This window comes from Palaemon carinicauda, chromosome 30 (genome assembly GCF_036898095.1).
Source record: "Palaemon carinicauda isolate YSFRI2023 chromosome 30, ASM3689809v2, whole genome shotgun sequence".
NCBI lineage: Eukaryota > Metazoa > Arthropoda > Malacostraca > Decapoda > Palaemonidae > Palaemon > Palaemon carinicauda.
The window spans coordinates 54,665,582-54,688,099 of NC_090754.1; the positions used below are offsets into that span (position 1 = coordinate 54,665,582).

The 22,518-nt window shown below is 37.2% G+C and overlaps 1 protein-coding gene across 1 annotated transcript in view; it reads left to right on the forward strand.

Annotated features, from left to right (window-relative positions):
• Positions 1-22,518, forward strand: part of LOC137623536 (uncharacterized) — a 105,391-nt gene that overhangs the window by 66,352 nt on the left and 16,521 nt on the right. Inside the window, exons 21-24 of the mRNA XM_068354371.1 lie at positions 5,694-5,777; positions 15,864-16,014; positions 17,623-17,777; positions 19,823-20,023. Of these exons, the coding sequence (XP_068210472.1) occupies positions 5,694-5,777; positions 15,864-16,014; positions 17,623-17,777; positions 19,823-20,023 (591 nt within the window). The remainder of the gene's footprint in view (positions 1-5,693; positions 5,778-15,863; positions 16,015-17,622; positions 17,778-19,822; positions 20,024-22,518) is intronic.

Genomic DNA, 22,518 nt, shown 5'->3' on the forward strand with positions numbered 1-22,518 from the left:
TGCCAGGCGTACGATGTTGAACCACTTTCGGAGTTTGCTGTTCACAGTGTTGTTCAGCTTCAGCCTTCTTTAAGGCAACCCTTGCTTTGGGATCAGGAGAGTTACACTCTTCCTCCTCCTCCCCTTGCTGCTCCTCCAGTGGTGCAACTCTCGGTTGGGGTACAACAACCTCTCCCCTCCGTGAGTCTGTCTGCTCAACCAGCGCTGCACCGAGTTCAACCCTCATCTAGGCAAGCTCATCTACACCATGCACTTGCGCCTCAGGAGCCTCAGCTTGCTAGAACTTTACCTTGTTCTGCGCAGCCTCAACCTTCTCATGCTCCACTCATCTCTCAGGAACAGGAACGGACTACTCCGCCTCCGTCCTCCGCGCAGCTGGTACAATCCTTGGGTGCAACTCTTGCTAGGAGTCAACCTCCTTCACCCTTGCACCTGCCTTCTGCTCCGTCTGTTGTTCAGCCTATGCAGTCTGAACCTCAGGTTTTCCCTCAAGTTGAGGAAACCTCTGTTGTTGTTCCAGCTCGTTCTGACTCTGCTGTTCAGCATACCATGGTTTAAACCCCCATGCAAGCATGCATTAAGCACTCTAGCACTGGTCATGGAATTTCTGAGAAATGTTAAACGCCATGCACACACTCTGCTTTCCTTTCAGCAGGCTCTGCTTACAGCAGGCTCTACTTCCTACATGCTCAGCATTCAGCATGCTCTGCATTCAGCATGCTCTGCATACAACATGCTCTGCATACAGCATGCTCTGCATTCAGCATGCTCTGCATACAGCATACTCTGCATACATCATGCTCTGCATACCTTACCGCATGCTTCTCAACACATCTTGGGTTGTTGCCAACTCACTAGACTGTCAAGCAGTTTCATAACGTTGCCTTCTAGTCTGCTGCTTTGCACCAGTGAACCCTCACTCAGAGAACTTAGCTTTTCTAGGATAAGGTCCCTGTAGATGAGAAAGTTCTTTTCTCCCTCCTTCTGATATTCCCTTGAGGACTCTGTCATTTGGAGGGAGCCTTTAGCTGCATAACCTCTTATGGACTTTTATTTAAGCATAACATGCTTACAGGGAAGGTAATGGTTACACTTCAGCCGCTAATCCCGTCTGTTACCACACCTGCTCCCATAGACCTTGAGCTGTGTTGCATGACATGCAGTCCAAGCTTAGTCCTTGTTAGAGGATTTTTTGTTTACGGAGTCAATGTGTCACGGGGAAGACGTTCAACAACCAACAGAAGGGACTTGTTGTGACGCAGTGGGCAACCTCAGCAACCCGTTAAGGAGTTGTCTGTACGACCCAGACAGTCTAGACAGATTCGGGTTGTCACTGTACTTCCTCGCTTGCCCATGATTGACAGTTTACAGACTGTGCAGCAGTATCATGATCTTGTGTCCGGCTCCGTCAGACGACTGGCTTTTAAGAGCTCCCTCAAGTCGTCGCTGTCTGGAGATTTTCAAATGGACTATGGATCTGACCAAGGAACTGGGCCTCCTGGTCAATTTTGAGGAGTCTCAGCTCGTTCCATCCCAGACCATTGTCTCCTTGGGTATGGATCTTCAGAGTCGAGCTTTTCGGACTTGTCCGTCGGCCCCAAGGATCTTCCAAGCCCTAGAATGCATCCAGAGCATGCTGAGAAGGAACCGATGCTTAGTCAGGCAGTGGATGAGTCTAACAGGGACACTTTCATCGCTGGCCCTGTTCATCGAGTTAGGGAGACTCCACCTCCGCCCCCTTCAGTATCATCTAGCTGCTCACTGGATAAAGGACATGACGCTAGAGACGGGCTCAGTTCCTGTTTCCGAAGAGATGAGGTCTACTCTAACGTGGTGGAAGAACAGCATTCTTCTCAAGGAAGGTCTACCATTGGCTGTTCAGTCCTCCGACCACCGTCTCTTCTCGGACGCATCGGACACGGGCTGGGGTGCGACACTGGACGGACAGGAATGCTCGGGAACATGGAATCAGGAGCAAAGGACACTTCACATCTATTGCAAGGAGTTGTTGGCAGTTCATTTGGCCTTGATAAACTTCAAGTCCCTCCAGCTTAACAAGGTGGTGGAGGTGAACTCCGACTACACCACAGCCTTGGCTTACATCTCCAAGCAGGGAGGGACTCATTCGAGGAAGTTGTTCGAGATCGCAAGGGACCTCCTCATTTGGTCAAAAGATCGAAAGCTCACGCTGGTAACGAGGCTCATTCAGGGCGATATGAATGTCATGGCAGATCGCCTCAGCCGGAAGGGTCAGGTCTTCCCCACAGAGTGGACCCTTCACAAGAATGTTTGCAGCAGACTTTGGGCCCTGTGGGATCAGCCAACCATAGATCTATTCGCTACCTCGATGACCAAGAGGCTCCTCTTGTATTGTTCTCCGATTCCAGACCCAGCAGCAGTTCGCGTGGATGCCTTTCTGCTGGATTGGTCCCATCTCAACCTGTATGCATTCCCGCCGTTCAAGATTGTCAACAGGGTACTTCAGAAGTTCGCCTCTCACAAAGGGACACGGCTGACGTTGGTTGCTCCCCTCTGGCCCGCGAGAGAATGTTTCACTGAGGTACTGCAATGGCTGGTCGACGTTCCCAGGACTCTTCCTCCTAGAGTGGACCTTCTGCGTCAACCTCACGTAAAGAAGGTACTCCCAACCTCCACGCTCTTCGTCTGACTGCCTTCAGACTATCGAAAGACTCTCAAGAGCTAGAGGCTTTTCGAAGGAGCCAGCCAGAGCGATTGCCAGAGCAAGGACGACATCCACTCTCAGAGTCTATCAGTCTTTATGGGAAGTCTTCCGAAGCTGGTGCAAGGCCAATGCAGTTTTTCCTCAGCCAGTACCAATGTAACCCAGATTGCTGACTTCCTGTTACATCTAAGGAACGTAAGCTCCCTATCAGCTCCTACGATCAAGGGTTACAGAAGTTTGTTGGCAGCGGTTTTCTGCCACAGAGGCTTGGATCTTTCCTCCAACAAAGATCTACAGGACCTCCTTAGGTCTTTTGAGACCTCAAAGGAACGTCGGTTGTCCACTCCAGGCTGGAATCTAGACGTGGTCCTAAGGTTCCTAATATCATCAGGATTTGAACCGCTCCAATCAGCCTCTTTTAAGGACCTCACATTAAAAAAACTCTTTTCCTCGTGTGCTTAGCAACAGGTAAAAGAGTAAGTGAGATCCACGCCTTCAGCAGGAACATAGGTTTCACATCTGAAACGGCTACATGTTCCTTACAGCTCGGTTTTTTGGCTAAAAACGAGCTTCCTTCCCGTCCTTGGCCTAAGTCGTTCGAGATCCCAAGCCTGTCCAACATGGTGGGGAACGAACTGGAGAGAGTACTTTGCCCAGTTAGAGCTCTTAAGTACTATCTAAAGGTCAAAACCATTACGAGGACAATCAGAAGCCTTATGGTGTGCTATCAAGAAGCCTTCTCTACCAATGTCTAAGAACTCAGTTTCTTACTACATCAGGCTTCTGATTAGAGAAGCAAATTCTCATCTGAAGGAAGAAGACCTTGCTTTGCTGAAGGTAAGGACACATGAAGTGAGAGCTGTGGCTACTTCAGTGGCCTTCAAACAGAACCGTTCTCTGCAGAGTGTTATGGATGCAACCTATTGGAGAAACAAGTCAGTGTTCGCATCATTCTATCTCAAAGATGTCCAGTCTCTTTACGAGTACTGCTACACCCTGGGTCTATTCGTAGCAACGAATGCAGTAGTAGGCGAGGGCTCAGCCACTACATTCCCATAATCCCATAACTTTTTAACCTTTCTCTTGAATACTTTTTATGGGTTGTACGGTCGGCTAAGAAGCCTTCCACATCCTTGTTGATTTGGCGGGTGGTCAATTCTTTCTTGAGAAGCGCCAAGGTTAAAGGTTGTGATGAGGTCCTTTAGTATGGGTTGCAGCCCTGTATACTTTAGCACCTTTGAGTTGATTCAGCCTCCCAAGAGGAACGCTGCGCTCAGTAAGGAAGACGATCTTATTAAAGGCAGAGTAACGGTTCAAGTCGACTTCCTTACCAGGTACTTATTATTTCATTGTTATTGTGGATAACTGATTATATGAAATATGGGATACTTAGCTATCCTTTAATCTTGTACACTGGTTTTCACCCACCCCCCTGGGTGTGAATCAGCTACATGATTATCGGGTAAGTTTAATATTGAAAAATGTTATTTTTATTAATAAAATAAATTTTTGAATATACTTACCCGATAATCATGATTTAATCGACCCTCCCTTCCTCCCCATAGAGAACCAGTGGACCGAGGAATAATTGAGGAGGTGTCAACAAGAAGTACTTGAGTACCTGGCCACAGGTGGCGCTGGTAAATACACCCCCTTCTAGTATTGTGATAGCTGGCGTATCCCTCCATAAAATTCTGTCGGGCAACGGAGTTGACAGCTACATGATTATCGGGTAAGTATATTCAAAAATTTATTTTATTAATAAAAATAACATGTTTTTGAATGAGAGCTTAATGTTTGTTGTGTTAATACACAAATATTAACCCTTTTACCCCCAGGCTATTTGGAAATTTCCAGCCCTTAACCCCCGGGGGTTATTTTTTTTCAAGCACATTTTGCCGTATATTTTTTAAAAATTGCTCTAACAGCCTTAATTTTCATCATCGAGAGGTCAGGTTGGTCTCATTCTCTTGGAAAATGCCTGAAATTTCTCAAAAAATTATCAAATTTATGAAAAAAAAATTTAAATAGCAGTTTTTTGCAAGGATGTACAGGTACGTCCATGGGGGTAAAGGGATGAGCTTTGTGAAACGTACCATTACGTCCTTTGGGGGTAAAAGGGTTAAATTCTATAAATACTTTAATGACAAATTGCTACCTCTCTCACATGCTCTTTTTTCGATCTTATGGCAAGAGGAAAGAAAATATCCTAATATATTTTTATGGATTAGTTTAATGAGAAACTTGACTCATTGAGTTTGGCCAAATTATTTGCGTTCAATTAGGTGGTGGAAATTGGAGTAAGGTAAATCCGAAGAGGATGGAGAGCTTAGTAACTGTGTGTGTGATGAGGATTAAAGTAAAAGATTTTGACCAGATGAAAAATAAAACTGAAAAGAATGTGCCAAGGTCTTAATGGGTTTATTAAAACCTTACATATTGATTTCGAGTAGAAATATGTAAGGAAGATGTATTGAGTTCTCTCTCTGTCAGAAATAAGTTAAAGTTCTTTTATTTTTGTGCGCTGCTATTGTAACCAATATGTTTTTGAATGAGAGCTTAATGTTTGTTGTGTTAATACACAAATATCAACCCTTTTACCCCCAAAGGACGTACTGGTACGTTTCACAAAACTCATCCCTTTACCCCCATGGACGTACCGGTCCGTCCTTGCAATAAATTGCTATATAAATGTTTTTTTTTGCATATTTTTTATAATTTTTTTTGAGAAACTTCAGGCATTTTCCAAGAGAATGAGACCAACCTGACCTCTCTATGACAAAAACTAAGGCTGTTAGAGCAATTTTAAAAAAATATACTGTAAAATGTGCTTGAAAAAAAAAAATAACCCCTGGGGGTTAAGGGTTGGAAATTTCCAAATAGCCTGGGGGTAAAAGGGTTAAGGATCAATATACTGTTTTAGAATGGTGAATTACATTGAGTTCAAGTTCAATTTTCATAAGATTATGTAAATTTTTGCAGGGCTTATAAGATTGTCAATTTTTTGCAGGGATTAGACGGCCCAACTCTGAACAACACGTATGGGTTCAAGTTCTCAAATCATAACCTGCGTGAGGCTAAAGCTCTGCATGAGGTAAGTGTATGATTGTGTATGATGAATGAGCCCTACAATGTATAGATCATTTACCTAGAATTTGCATGTCGACTCTGACACAAATTAGTGTCGCATAGCTTTTACTCAAGTTTTAAAATCTTATCATTATTTTTATACATACCGTATGCACTTTTATGACTGTTACGATCTTTATTTACAATTGAAAGCTGGAAGTTTCTTGACAGAAATATAATTTTTTATAACAGTCAAGAAATCTTTCAGTGTTCCTTTATTGTGTATAGATAGTTGAATAGTAACATCTAAGTGTGTTTCCTTTATGCTAAGTACGTATGATTTTTTCCCTTATAAATGTTAAGATTTCATCATTCAGTATCTATAGGTTTTGCTTTCTGTTATTATTGACACAGGTCTTCATATTGTCTTTATGAATTTTTGACAAAGCAGTTATCTATTTTATTTCAAAAGATGTTTTGGAAAGTTTTTGGAAAGTTGATTTTAACGGATGAAGTACCCTGTTCCCATGCTAGCTGCTTTCACGTTTTGAGGGCCTCTTTCCATCCCATCTCATGCCAAGTTTTTCTAACAAACCATAGTTTCCATAGAAGCTCCTCAGTTTTATTGAGCCATAACTTTTGATCGTGAATGTGGCCGGGGACATTTATTCAAACTTCTTTATGATGAAAGAAGTAGGTTAGGTAAGAGAATAGTCTTTCCTTTGGAGGCTTTAACCAGTCAGTAATGAGCATAAATCAGGTCTGTCACTGTTAGAAGGTGGAAGTTAAGATGGCCAGTTAGTATATCACTGATGATTTTGTGGGAAAAACATGGTTTCATGTAAAAAAATAAGTTCTCAGCAAAACCTGTCATTCATATACCTGTTGGATGTCAAGTAGTTAAGAGTTCTAACCTTTGCGGAGGTCTTCAGAATTCAGAGTATTATCTGACAGAAGAAGTCTATAACTCCAGTATCCAAAAATATTTTGAGTATAAACCCACAGAGTGAAGTAAATATCTTTCAAGTTTAGTCACAACACGATACAAACTCAGATATCATCTTACCCTTTATATGAGACGTAGGTGATAAGTCTGTTTGTCATGAACAAGTTCTTATAACTTATTTTTCATGCAAACGAATCGGTCATGTATTGAACTGTCTTGCCATTCTCCCCTCCTCGCTGTGTCTAATCTAATCAATGGGATCAAATGAGTTGGATAGTTACTATCAATGGATGCTTCATTGGTGTGTATTCGTGAATAATCTCTCTTAGCTATTCTGCTCGTTTCAGCTACATTAGCTTGTTTCAGCTACAAGAATTCAGAATTATCTAGGGAACCACAACTTTGAATAAAGGTCTCAAATATGATTTGGTGGTTTATATGGAAGTTGAGTTATTTTGTTACTGCTTCCAGCCTGCACTTATTTTCCCTCTATTCTTTTTCAAGTGCTGTGATTCATATTATAAAGACTTGTCTGGAGATTCCTCCCACCTTTTGTCGTTAAGCTATGTTTTTTGAAAATTTCTTATTAGGAAAAAAGATTTAAAGGTATGGAAAGCGGTTCTGTGGATTTTGAGGGGGAGGTGTAAAATTCCATACAATACATTACTATATATCAATTTAAACAAATATATCAGAGAAGTTGAAGATTGTAAAGGCAGAGCGGAGGGCAGATCTTGAACCGTACGAAAATTTTGGCAAAAGATTAATGTTGAAAGAAATTAAAAGAACTTATGACGGAAGAAATGACAAGCGCATATGATGATCACGGGCATACAGAACACTGGAAGGAAGAGCTAGTGTACTAAAGGTTATCTTCAGAAGTTTATCTTTGAATTCTATAACCATTTTGTATGGGGGTAAATCTATTATTCCTCTTGTTGGCACAACCTGTCAGACATTGTAGAATGGAAATGCAATCTGATATTGTTATCATTGTCAATTAAACTATTTCATTTTTGTGGTCTTAGGTTTGAGAAAAAGGTTTCAAGTAGTCTAGTTTACGGAGAACCTGATCATCCGAATTCGATGACTTGTTCGACAGTCTTATGCTTTTGGAGATGGAAAACTCTCAGCATTTGTGGGATTTTGAATATGTCAGTAGTAGAGCATCCTTTATTTTCTGATTATCACGTGCAATTTCATCAGTCTTGCTTTTGCCGTTAGGAAGTGATGAAGAGCATTTGAACAAAAAAAATCTTGTTACCATCTCTTATGAAAGAAATTTTTAATTATAACGAAACGTATTTATGTGAATAACTAATATTATAGAATGTGAGATGGTTATTGAAACCTATAATGCATAATGTTTCAGATTTTTCAAGTGACATGAACATACAAATATGTGATGATTATTTTTTTTTTGTATAATTAACTGACCACTGCACTGTGTATTTTTCAGATCCCCTCATAGAGGTAAGCTCAGCCCACCTTTCCCATTGTTGTTGGTGTTGGCTTCCAAACCCCCATCCCCTCAGCAGTGTCTGTCTCTCTCCTTTCTCTTTTCAAGTTGGTTTTTATCTCAATTTGGGTCTCCCAGAGAAAACTGAGTGTGTGACGAGGCTTCGGTCACAGATGTTGACCATTGCATTAAATTGTTTAGCGCTCATTTTTTTATTACGAGGTAGATAACTCCATCACGGGTGACAGGATTGGCCATTTTCATAGACTGATATTGAGGTGTAAGTTTTTCTAACTTATATAGAAGAGACAGAAGTGTTTTCTGTTCATTAATCAAAGTGGTTTTATTTGCTGTGGAAGTTGTCATGAAAAATTCAACCTTGCAAATATGTTCTATACTGCTCGCTCTTATGAAAGTTAAGTTCAAGTGGAAGAAAATTCAACTCATTATTTTTTTTAAGTTAGATTTCAATGTATGTTTTGTTTTGTAACATGGGAAATGTAAACATTTACAAAAAGCATCTCGCCAATACATATTCTAATTATTAAATGAGTTTTGATACCTTGAAGTTCTCGAAGACCTCACCTTGAGCTTTGAAAATGGCTGTCACTTTTCTTCCTTGACATAGCCTTGCACGGATTCTGACTAAATAAGCCTTTCCAAAATGTCTTTTGTTGTTTAAACCAATAACAACTCAAGAAGAAATTTAATGTATATGGAGTCCTCTGTTGCATACTCAAATTTTAATTCCATTTGATCATTCTAATGTACTGTAATTATGTGTAATATTTACCAGTACGTTTTTACTACCACATGTTCCTAAAGTACTGTACAGCACTTCTCCTATAACTGCTTTTGTTTGTTACCCTGCTATTGGTTTCCATTTTACAAACATGGTTTTATGTACAGTATTGCACAATAACGTACCGAGTGCACTACCAAGTGAGGGATTGTGGGTCATAAAAAAATGCATGTACTAGTTTTTGTGTAGAATTGATCCTTTGGGTGTATATGTCTTGTATAAATTTGGAGTTTTATCATTTTTGGGACATGTGAAAGGTATCAACATTGTATACATGAATTTATATAGAAACATGTTTGTACACAAGTATGTTTAGCTGTGTTTTAAATTCGCCTTAATTGTAGAGTGGTGAAATACGTTGCTAAATGGTTATATAAACCCAGCTTTGTACAATATATGTTCCATAATTTCCAAGCAGAACCTTAGTTGGTTTCCAGTTCTTAATATCGTCTTTTTTATAGCATTTGTATATGGTTAGATTACTTGGAAAGTAATGAGTGAAGTATTATTTGAAGGATGGATGACTCGAAATTTCTTTTGAATATTGATCATCATCCATGTTTTCTTCCTCTGCACCTCTTTTTATAAGTTGACATCCAGCCATTTTCAAGTTTTATATTTCTCTTATTAATAGATCTTGTATCATCATGCACACAAATTATTTTATTTGCTGTTCTTTCCCAGAAATTGGTCTAAATAATTATTTGAGATTTTAATCAATTTTTTAATTAATGATTATTACATTTCTGTACTATTTCACAGTTTATGATACAATCTTTTCGATGCTTTTCATCCTTGAATTTTTGTGCACCTCCCTCTTTAGAACCTTCTATATCTTCCTCATAAATACTTATCTGAGTGTACTTAATAGAGAAACGGGTCTTATACGCGTCATAGATTAGTTACTCGATTGTTAAGGTACTCTCGTTATTTGATTTTCTGTTTGTGTAGGCTGTTACTCTTCTTCACTACCAGCCTTATATGTTAATAACTCTTCTTTTTAACAGAAATAGTTGCCTTCTCCATATCTTCACCATTACTCCCATTTTACTGGATTGTTGGTCGGCTATCGTTATTTGATTTTCAGTTTGTGTAGGCTGTTACTCTTTTTCACTACCAGCCTTACATGTTGGTAACTTCTTTTTTAAACAGAAATAGTTGCCTTCTCCATATCTATATCATTCGCTCCCATTTTACATGCATGGGATTAAGAATTTTACTCCATTGAAGCTTTAATATTGATCATCCGTGACACTGTTACATTGCATTCATGGGTTTTTTTTATCCAGTGAATATGGTGAACTAAGTCACAGCTTGATTAGGATCTCAAAAGGCATAAGCAGAAATCAATTTTATCACCCACCATCACCTGTGATTACTTTATAATCAAAATACTTTTGCTGTAGTTCCTAATACGCTTGATTCGAGCAGAATTGAGAATTCTGTGGTATATGTGACCCTGGTGCTATGGGTGTGTATTCTATTAAAATGTACAATTATAAGAATGATGAGATTACAAGTTTGTATTTAAAAGATTTGGCACTTAACCCCATTGTATCATCTGTTAATAAACCATGCTACCTCTAGTCAAGGGCCCAGATCTAAATGGTGAACTTTAGAGAAGATAAAGTAATGTATTTTTTATATATATACCCCTGTCTATATTATCTGATTGATTTATGCTAAACTCTTGCAATGCTACCATTACAAGAAAAAAATATCATTCCGGCCCCAGGCCCTTTTTGGGATGTCTTATTTACCCCCATCTTAGCACAAGAACTTAATGTTTGAAATTTAAGACTTTTTCTATTGGATAGCTTAATAAATTTTCTTTCCATTTGTATATAATTTTTCATTTGTAATATTTTCATACACATAAATAATAAAGAGAGAACACCTAGAAATTACATGATTTAAAATACATCCTGTCGGGCTGAAGGCAATAGAAATTCCCGGATGTAGATAATTTGTTTTGTGATTCAAAGTTTTAATTAAATTTACATTGAAATAACATGAATTAAATCATAAAATAGTTGTGCAAAGTGTCAATTAAGAGGCATATTTGCCATCCTAGAGTTCTACCATTTCAGTTTTATTTCAAATTCACTTATCAACAGGATACTCATTTCTCATCAGAACTCCATCATCCATTGTGTGTGTCTGATACCTAGGTCCGCATTGTTTTTACATACATAGATATACCAAAGGCACTTCCCCCAATTTTGGGGGGTAGCCGACATCAAAAAATGAAAAAAAACAAAAAGGGGATCTCTACTCTCTACGTTCCTCCCAGCCTAACAAGGGACTCAACTGAGTTCAGCTGGTACTGTTAGGGTGCCACAGCCCACCCTCCCCCGTTATCCACCACAGATGAAGCTTCATAACGCTGAATCCCCTACTGCTGCTACCTCCGCGGTCATCTAAGGCATCGGAGGCAGCAGCAGGAAAATAGTCCTGCTAGGCATGTGCCATCTGTTTTCTCAGGTATACTGTTATCTTAATCACCTTCCTCACTTTTTTATGAAGGCTTTGACTGGGTTTGAGATAATTGGGTCTGAGTAACCTTAAAAATATAAAAAGGAAACTTCAGCTACCAAATTTGGAGGAAATCAAATCGAGGTGAGCATGTCAACCAAATGTTTGACCTCTCTCAGACATTTAAGGAAGAGGAACCAACAATGGTATGCCCAACCCTTAGTTGCCTTTAACATATTTCCACTGTTATACCAAAAAGTATTACATTAGGGAAATGTGAAGGTCCTTTGTAAGATCACCCACCTTGACTTCATTGTTAGAGTAGCATAACCTGTGTTTGTCTCTTTCCCATCTACCATGGAACATTCCACCGACTGGTTTCTGCTGTGGTTCATCTCCTTGTCCAATTTGCAGGAATTGGTACTATAGGCTATTAACACTACTTATAGATGGGCCAAGTCTTCTGATGAAAATGTGTCATTTTGATTTGAAGAAGTAGAACCTAGTAACCTTGTACAGTATTGTATCTCTATGTCTCCCCGAGGCCCCAAGTTTCTCAGTGTCTGTTGTAGATAGTAGTTGATAGAAATAATACAAAAGCCATACATTCATGAGCTTTTGTTTCTGAAGAGCTGTGTTAGGGAACTTTGATTCTCCCCTGCAAGCCAAATTCTGCAGTAATAGCAACTAAATGAAAGCATCTTTACCTTAAGAGTAAAAAAAAGAATTTTCTCTGCAGTTTTATCCCTCTTCGGTGGACTATCCATTAAACGTACACAATTCTCTAGTTGTTAGGACAAATAAATTACTGTGCAGTGTTTATCAATTTGGTGGCTTAGGAGACTGCTTTGTAGATATGGAAAGTGTATGAAAAAAAGGAAATTCACATCAGTTTTATTCCTTCGACTTTTAGCACTGCATAGGTTTTAGTTAGGGAGGCAGAGATTAATGCTCAAGTGCCAAATGAGAAGTATGGAAGGGTGTATATTTTCTCCTGCTATCTCATTTGCAACTAGCATATCTTTTTCACCTCCTGTGTTGACAAAGAACATTGCAAATAACCTAACTGTTTACCCCAAGATTTTCTGGGTAATGTTCGTACTGGTAATAATTTTTTTTTTTAACTGGCTCATCCTGTTTTTACTCGGTCTAAGCAAAGAAGAGAGTTGAGCCCTTCGTAACAAGCTTTGATTCTTGTGTTTTCTCCCTTTGTCCTCGGACAAAGTGCCTGTTTAAGCCATTCAAACTTCTGATTGATCACATTCACAATCAGGACTGCTGGTGCATTTCCCGGGTTCTTTACGTGCATTTCTGAGCCGAGAGCTTAGTATCAACGTGTGTGTGCTATAATTAATAATGCGGTATACAGTATCACATTACAGTACCCCGTTCCAAATGAACATACCCATTCCATTTCAATTAAAGTACATTCTCTGGTTCTGTGAACATTTCAATGCTGATTAGTTAGTTTTCTTTTAAGGGTTCAGTTTGCACATTCAGGTTCAAAAAGTGCTTCTTTAGTTAATAAATTGATTTGAGAATTCAGTTAGGGCCTGCATAGTGAGACTTTACTTTTCTGTCGGGGAAATAGAGTACTGTGTATCTGGTAATATTCAAGGTATGAATATTATTTTGATATCAATGAATTTGTATGAAAGATTTGTTTTATGCTAGAAAAAGGTATACATAAATTTTAAATACAGTAGTTGAGAAAATAATTTTGCAATGTTGGGTACTGTATATAGAAATAATACCCCATCTGGTAGGTAAAGCTACCCTCTTAACTTACTTGGTGTGGATTTGCTAAATGTTTGTATTTGTATTAACAGTAAGGAATATGTCATGCCAGAAGTAACAGACTCGAAGTTATTTTCACGTTAGAAATTATTATATTGTAATTTGTTTTCTATGTAATATTTGAGTAAAACGTGTACAGATGGTTCTCAACTTACAAGCTTAATAGGTTTCAAGAAGCTGTTTATAAGTCAAATTGTAAGTCTCTCTCTCTCTCTCTCTCTCTCTCTCTCTCTCTCTCTCTCTCTCTCTCTCTCTCTCTCCTCTCTCTCTCTCTCTCCTCTCTCCAAAAAGTGGTTTATAAGTCAAAATTGTAAGTCTCTCTCTCTCTCTCTCTCTCTCTCTCTCTCTCTCTCCTCTCTCTCTCTCTCTCTCTCTCTCTCTCTCTCTCCAAAAAGCAGTTTATAAGTCAAATTGTAAGTCTCTCTCTCTCTCTCCTCTCTCTCTCCACTCTCTCATCTCTCATCTCTCTCTCCTCTCTCTCTCTCTCTCTCTCTCTCTCTCTCTCTCTCTCTCTCCAAAATGTGGTTTATAAGTCAAATTGTAACACTCTCTCTCTCTCTCTCATCTCTCTCTCTCTCTCTCACTCTCCTCTCTCTCTCTCTCTCTCTCTCTCTCTCTCTCTCTCTCTCTATGATTTCCAGCTATTAAAGTAAACAAATACTCAGATTTCATATGAAATAGATATCAGTTTATTACAAATGTCTTTTACTCACTATCAAATGATATAATATTTTTTATCACAGAATTTCTTGAACTTATCTTTATTTTCCGTTGGATTTATATTTGTATCTCCAAATGTTTCGAAGTCTAAACGTTTGTAAGTTGGGAATCCTTTGTACTGTTAATAGCTCCTAATATTTGCCATTGGTCTGGGACTACTGAAGAGCATAAACAAGTCTAGGTAACACTTCAAATGTTATAAATCTGTACAATATGTGAATAATTTTCTTTTTCATAACCGATTTTACCAATCAAGTTTTTTAATTCTTCAATTATTCTACAAAAATAGTATTTCAAGCAAAATTGAATATATTTAAATTTAACAAAATTTCCTTGTTTTAGATATTCTTTTATCAAATTTGGATTTTATTTTTGTCATATTTATGTATCAATTGAATTTTATAGAAAAAATTAAACTTAAAAAGCTGATTTTTGTTTAAATAACGATCTTTGAGTATGCAGAAGAATTGTTTTTATGTCCTTCAATAGATCCAGATAAGTACAGAATTATCTACACGATACTATAAACGAGTTCCTGGTGTTGAACAGTTTTGTTTGCAGCTTCTTGTAGTAGTGTACGCTATTGCTTTCAGTGTGTGCTTCTCTTAAGAATATAAGGAAATGCAAAGAATGTGAAATAACCCTTTTACCCTCAGGCCTTTTGGAAATTTCCAACCCTTAACCCCCAAGGGTTATTTTTTTTCACGAACATTTTGCAGTATATTTTTTTTTAAATTGCTCTAACAGCCTTAATTTTTGTCATAGAGAGGTCAGGTTGGTCTCTTTCTCTTGGAAAATGCCTGAATTTTCTCAAAAAATTATCAAAAATATGAAAAAAATAAATTTTATAGCATTTTTTTGCAAGGACGTACCGGTACGTCCATGGGGGTAAAGGGATGGCTTTTGTGAAACGTACCAGTATGTCCTTTTGGGGGTAAAAGGGTTAATTAATCATTTATGAAACTTTTAGTACTGTAAATAATTTTATAATGATGGTTTAAAAACTCAGGCTTAGTCTTACGCTTGATCTTCAGATAATTGGTAATGAAAACTTTGAACTTAGAAGACATCCCACACCCAGTAATAGTTAGCCTGTAATGTATACTTACACAGTCCCTGAGATTTATTACAAAAAAATTAGAACTGATAGGAAGGGTTACTGTTAAAAGCCATAATACCGTGCATACCATATACAGCCATCAAACAATACATTAAGAAATCATTTACATTTTATTATATTTTCTTGAATTTTATATCAATTTTTATATGAAACATTGAGATATGCAGTTGCAGATGTTTAGTGTACTGTAACTAACCATTATAAAAATATTCACACTGAAAAGTATACGATAATAATATCTTATAAATGCATTTCCTTAAAGATGACATAGTTAGGGATGTACAGTAGGTCTGTTTATCTTAGTGTTGACAACGATGTTAGGTATGGGGTGAAATGGCTTTCAGAAGTAATATTTTTCAACATAAATTTAGTCACACAACATATATGAGTCCTAACAAGATGAACAAAAAGTAACCTTATAGATTTAATTCCATATTCACCATAGGTATATTAGGGTCACTTTTTTATTTTATAATAATTCAGTACACAGAGTCATAGCACAAAAGAAACATTCTTGAAAATTAAATCTTTGCAAATGAAATGCAAGTTGTGTATAGGACAAATAACTTGAAGGGAACAGGAAGAATATTATGACTGTGGCTAAGTTACCCTTGCACCTTCTCCGTCAGTTTCTGCTTTGCCTTTTGCAAGAGTATCACCCCCTTAAATTTCTTAGGTCTTCAGTACTTTCCAATAAGTTTAGATACGACTTTATTATAAGTCAGTTTTAGTTGTAAATGATAAAATTATCCTTGAAATTATCAGATGACACGTATAACTTTATCTTAACAGCACGAATACCTAACCACCATGTGCATCGAGTGTCATGTGACAACGAGGCCTTCTCTGTTGCCTGACCCATTGTTCGATCCAATCTCGGCTGTTATTTTCACCATTATTCAAGATGTACCAGATGATCATCCATCTCCCCAGAAGCTCAAAGGTATTTTTATGGGACATAGTGAAAATGGAATTTATGGAATGCTGTATAGAATTTAAGAACACTTGGCCTTTCACGTTACACGTTTCTCCTAACCTTTGGTTTTTATTGCTTTCGTCCTTTTGTGCTTTTTGGTTGAATAGCCCTTTTTCTCTGGCAAGCAAGAAGTATTCTTTTAATTTTACTTTATATTGTACTGTGTTAAATTTTATTAAGATCAGAAAGTAATTGCATACTATTCTAAAAAAAAAGTTTATTGGATCTGCTTTTCCTCTTTGTTTTAATTTCTCCCATGAATGTGTTAGGACCACTTTTGGTGAATTTTATGTTCACTTATTGAAAAACTTAATTTCTTGCCTGCTAGAGCAGACCTTTTTTAAACCAAAAGGCTCTCTCTCATAATAATCTTTTTAGTGTGTATCTTAATGGGCTTGATTTCATCCCACAAATTTATAGTTTATCTTACTGAGTACATTCTGAACTCAATCTCTCATGTTTTTTCCCCTGCCCTTCAACCATTATGTCGGCTTCTGTTAGTTAATTGTCAAAAGGTGGTTGGAATGGTTTAAAGTTTTCACCACCCAAAATGAATGTTGTACATTTTGATCTCAGTTTTATACGTACAGTATTACAAAAGAATTTCTTGTGCGGAAATTTTATTTTCAAGGTTCATTTTACATTACAATTAATATAAAGTCCATCCACTCTCCACCAACATGATTATTGTTTTAATTCACAAAAGTGTCTCTTGAAATTTACTGTACAAACATTATTATCCTACTGAATTAGTAAGTTACAAAGATTTTGAATAATTCATAACATTATCTAAATAGAAACAAATTGAAATAACAGTTTTGCTCGAAGATTCCTTGCTGTATTTGATGGCTCACCTGCTATAAATTGTGAATTTTATTCTTTCTTGTTATGCATGCATATACTTTCTTCTGTTGTACCTAATTTGATTGCATGTTTATTTTTCCTTTAGTTTTCCATTTAAAAATTTCTGTTTACCCAGAGGTTCTTGTCTTTAACCCTTTTACCCCCAAAGGACGTACTGGTACGTTTCACAAAAGCCATCCCTTTACCCCCATGGACGTACTGGTACGTCCTTGCAAAAAAATGCTATAAAATTTTTTTTTTTCATATTTTTTATAATTTTTTGAGAAAATTCAGGCATTTTCCAAGAGAATGAGACCAACCTGACACCTCTCTATGACAAAAATTAAGGCTGTTAGAGCAATTTAAAAAAAATATACTGCAAAATGTGCTGGAAAAAATATAACCCCCTCGGGGTTAAGGGTTGGAAATTTCCAAAGAGCCTGGGGGTAAAAGGGTTAAGTTGTAATTTACTTATATAAATGGTTATTTGCATCCCCTCTATATCAAAGATGTAATCTTCACAGCATTCATGTTCAAGAAATGAACTGCCAAATACTAATCTTATACATAAATTGTTCTATTAATCATTTTGTATATAGAGTATTATGGGACAAACTCCTCGTTTCGAAGAGCAACCACCGACATCTCTGAGAAACTAGGATTTGTTTTTTTATTAATATTAAACCTTCTTCACTCTGGCTTGTTTTAAACTTTTTATCACACTATTCACAGGTGCTATAGTGGTTAGTAGTAGCAGCGGAGATCTGATATCTCATAGTGGCATTTGTGGCCTTTACGTGCTTCATGTTGATGATGAGAAGGCTCTCCTTAATGAAGTAGTTACTATTGTCACTACTTGGGACCCAGATATGCTTGTTGGATATGAGGTACTTTCCAGTTATTCATTTCTTTTATGCCAGGTGCATGGAATCGTGTAGTTTTACATTTTGTGTGAATGAGAAAAATTTTACTTCCATTACAAAATGCTATAGATGGGTTTTGTATGTGAAGTTGTGTCAGTATCACACACTATAGATGGCTCTGAAGCTATTTTAATCCAAAATTTTAGGGATTTTAGTATTTATCAGAGTAATTTTAAAATATATTTTTTAATAATATTGTCAAAAATAAAATAACAATTGTCAATGGGTTGTTGAAGGATATAAACAAACCACCTTGATTGCTGTTAAGTTTTGCTGAGTGAGACTATAATGATATTTTTATCTTTGTCTAACGACCCTTTTTTTTTGGGGGGGGGGGGTAACGTTTAAACTTTATATATTTGTTTTATGAAGAGGAATGGATAAGGTCCCTTTGAAAGTGTAGGATAAATTTCCCCTTGTAAGTGTAGCTTATTTTATTCATATACAGTATATACTGTATGTACAGATTCAGTATATGCATATATATAGTATATAAATAATGTATGTATATATAATACAGTAACTTCATGCTTCCATAACATGGTTTTTTACTGTCTCTTACTGTTGAGACAAGTATGGCCCTTCCCTAATAGTTTGGCCATACTTTATTGTTTCATCTTTAAATCTTATTTACTTAATATCTCTATATGTGTTGGTGATGCTTGTGCTAGAATTTTATTTTTTTTAATGTGTATTTATAAAACTTATTAAGGATGTATTTTTATGTACTAGTTTACAGTAGAGTACAGTATATTTTATACTTATTTACATATACTGAACCTGTTGAGCGTCCCCCTTATGATAATACGGTTACTGCGATATACTCCATACCGCCTCTAATAACGTAATTTTACATTAAAGGATGCTATTGGCTTTAGAAAACATTTATTAGTGCACAATAAACTTTTACCTTAGGATTGATAATTACAAAATTTTACCATAGACCTCAGTTGGCAAATGGCTCTTAAAAATTTAAAGTTCGATGTAATCATTAGAAGAATTAAGAATACTGTCAATGCTTTATTTATGGGAAATATGTCTGTGGCAACACTTGAAATATATTTTATTTATAATTGTGTATTTTCTGGTGTAAATGGATAGATAACAAAGGGTTTTCCAAGAAAAATTTAAAAAGCATCATCAGCATGTGGTCTGGAAAAGTTTCATGACTGTCTTTCACCTCAGTATGTTACATTTTAAATCTTGTGGTGTCTTTATTACATTATTTAGTAAAGTCCTTGTACTCTATTTAAGTTATTTTAATTGAATTATAGCAGTTTTGGCATGTGGGATATGTCTTTTTCTGATTCAAAGTTCTCACAGCTAAGTCATTTTAATTGCGAGTCAAGAAACTTCTAATAGTTTGGCCATTGGTTTCATGAAATAAAATGGAATGGGGTAGCAGGTTTTAGAAAAATTGGTTCTTGTGGTGAATAATTTGTACGTGTTGATTTGGACGAGTTTTACACCATTAGATATCTTGGTATTCCGTAGTTACTCTGTGATTTATTACGAACGGTTTATAGCACTATTTTTACATTGGTACTCCCTACACCTAGATTATTTTTACATTAGTTATGTAATGTTGATAGATTTTAATTTTATTTTGTATTGGACTAGTGCCATTTTGTAAGTTTTTCTTTCTTGTTAACATGGTCGAATGGTTCGGCAAACGAGGTTCGACAGACGAGTGTTTGAAGTAATGTTCAAACGTGTGAACGGAGTATTTGGTTGTTGAACGGTTTGAATTAAGTCTTTTCTCGCCTGACTTTTGTGGGCGGGGCTTCATTGTCCACAAACCTTATCCATTTGGGGCTGACTCCACCGTTTGACAACTGATTTGGACGAACCGTTCGACCGCGGTAAACCTCACTTAACTCAGGTCATGAGGAACCAAAAGATATTTACATTTACCTTTTTTCTGTTATTTGAAATTAATTCTTTTGTATTATTAATGAGTTAGAGATTTTTATGGCAATAGGTTATGCAGTTTTTCCTCTTGGACCCAGGTCCAGATGTCATCTTGGGGGTACCTGCTGGAGCGAGGATCAGCCCTCAACTTAGAAATTGTAGCCAGGCTGTCACGAGTGCCAGAAGGAACGGGCAGTCATTATGAGGAAGAATTTGATGAATATGGAGCTGATCACACTTCTCAGATACATGTTACTGGCAGAGTTGTTCTCAATGTATGGAGAATAATGAGAGCAGAGGTAAGGCATTAGATTTTCAGTAGACTTGTTGCAGTAGAGGGGCTTGAGTGTCTCAATGATGGGCTGGGCAATGGCGGTGGGGTAGTTTATCCACCCTGGCAGGCTCAACCATACCGCTAAGGTCAGTTCTGAGAGACCAGACCAAGACTGGACCCCTATAGGCCTTCTCCTTTATCTTAAGATAGGCAAAGGCTAGGAGAAGGAAAACTCCAAAATCAAACCAAACAAGACCCCAACGGCGGAGCTTCCCAGCGCCGGTGGAAGAGGGAAATGCCTATCGGGCAGGCAACAAGGCGGGCCTTGACATAATAAGAACCCGGCAGCCCGATGCAACCAACATCGGAGAAGCCGCCTGTCTCATATGTCTTGAGCCGCGGTGAAAACGATGTGGGCCAAGTGTGTGTGCGTGGCCATTGCAAAGCCACGACCACCCAAAACAATATACCCAGCTACTGGCATTCTGTCGTTTCCTCCACCATGGCTAACGACAGAACCCAATACTCGGACACGAGTGGGCGCCGGCGACGACGATTCAATATACTATAGGTTGTAAAGGGCTGTTGTTACTGATTAGGCTACTCAATCGGCCCATAGATAAATAAGGACTTGACGATCTGGTTATATGCGTAATATTCATAATCATTGATATCACTTCCTGGCAGAGTAACTACAGTAGGGTCCCGAATTATGCGAGAATTTGGTCGATGAAAGGCCTCGTGTAATTGGAAATTTGTATATTTCGAAACACATCATGGCGGCAAACAGCAACCTACCCGTCAAATTTTTTTTCACTCCATTTCTAGCTTTCTAGCTATATATATACTGTATATACACTGTGTGTGTGTATGTATGTGTGTATATATATATATATATATATATATATATATATATATATATATATATATATATATATATATATACTGTAGCTTTTATCTTAACAATACTGTAAGAAATCCTTCTTATAGATTTTTTTTATAAAATACTGTACAAAATTTCTTTTATGGATAAATAAAACAATAAAAAGTTGTTAAAGTTTTGATAATTTTCTATGACTGTAGTATTTACTACTGTACTATGCATAGCTTACTGTTTTCAGTATTTTCCGAATGATGTAGAATTATTTCCTATAGATACAAAAAACAAAAAAGGGTTTTCAAGGTTTGATACAGTACGTATCTAGCAATAGTTAAAAATTACAGTATAGTACTGTATATCCATGATGACACTCCCACACGTAAACACGGCCACTAGGCGCAAGTGTGCAATAGGCTGCTGTACGATAATCACGCTTTTTTTGCCCTGAGCGGTCATTTCACTAATGATAATTTTTCAAAGTTAATATAATTTCTTTATGCTTATAATTCGTAATTATAGTTAAAAGTAGGGATATTAATTAAATGGTTGAGTAAAAAAAAACAATTAATACTACTATTATTTAATTTCAAATGGCTACATAATACTGAATATTCTAATGGGTTCTTTTTATCTTCAATCGTAAATCTTACGCCTGGATAAGCAACAAAAGGAAAGGGATAGGTCTCTCTCTCTCTCTCTCTCTCTCTCTCTCTCTCTCTCTCTCTCTCTCTCTCTCTCTCTCTCCTCTCTCTCTCTCTCTCTCTCTCTCTCTCTTTCATATCGTTTCCTGTATAGTTTTCAAATATGTTCGTCATACATTTGTACATTATTTATCCACTTTATTCTCTCTCTCTCTCTCTCTCTCTCTCTCTCTCTCTCTCTCTCTCGGCGTTTCCTTTCCCTTTATAGTTTTGTGAAATTTCGTTGTCCAGTCATTCGGTAATGAGAAGTCATTTTCGCTTTCGACATCGAAAGAAAACTTTGTTTCTTCAATATACTCATCACTGGAGGATTCAGAACTAGTGCTCTCATTATCAAACAGGTTATCATTATCAAATTCCACAACAAGAATATCATTTATTTCATCTAAAGAAATAACCTTCCTCTTTAGACCTTTCATTACAAAAGGAACAACAAATAACCACTTATGCATGAACGCCCGAGCGCACTGATAGGAAACCAGTTCAAACCAGAGTTTTGTAACATCAAGCTACCTTCAGAAAAATAGTTGCCAGACATCATATAAGTTTCTATTCACAGTCCCCATATGCTGAGAGTGTTGCCAAGTGGTGATCCTATACTTACTATACGAGTAAAGTAACATCACGAGACTGACGGCTTGTAAAAGGCAATTAAAGTCATGAACGGAATATACAGTTGAAGGCGGTACCGAGTAGATCGTGGTGAACGGTTTATCACGTGGGTGACGCTTAACAGGTTAAAAAAACATTTTATATAGTTCGGTATTTTCTCTATCCATCCTCTCCCAGAAAACCTTCAAATGTGAATTATCGGAATGTGTGCAGATCTTGGCAGTGCGATAACTAGTTAGCGACTGAGAATAAAAAAATAAAAAGCCCGATTGACGATGCTGATGAAGAGGATATCGAATACCGATTTTTCCCTAATTGATTTTTTCT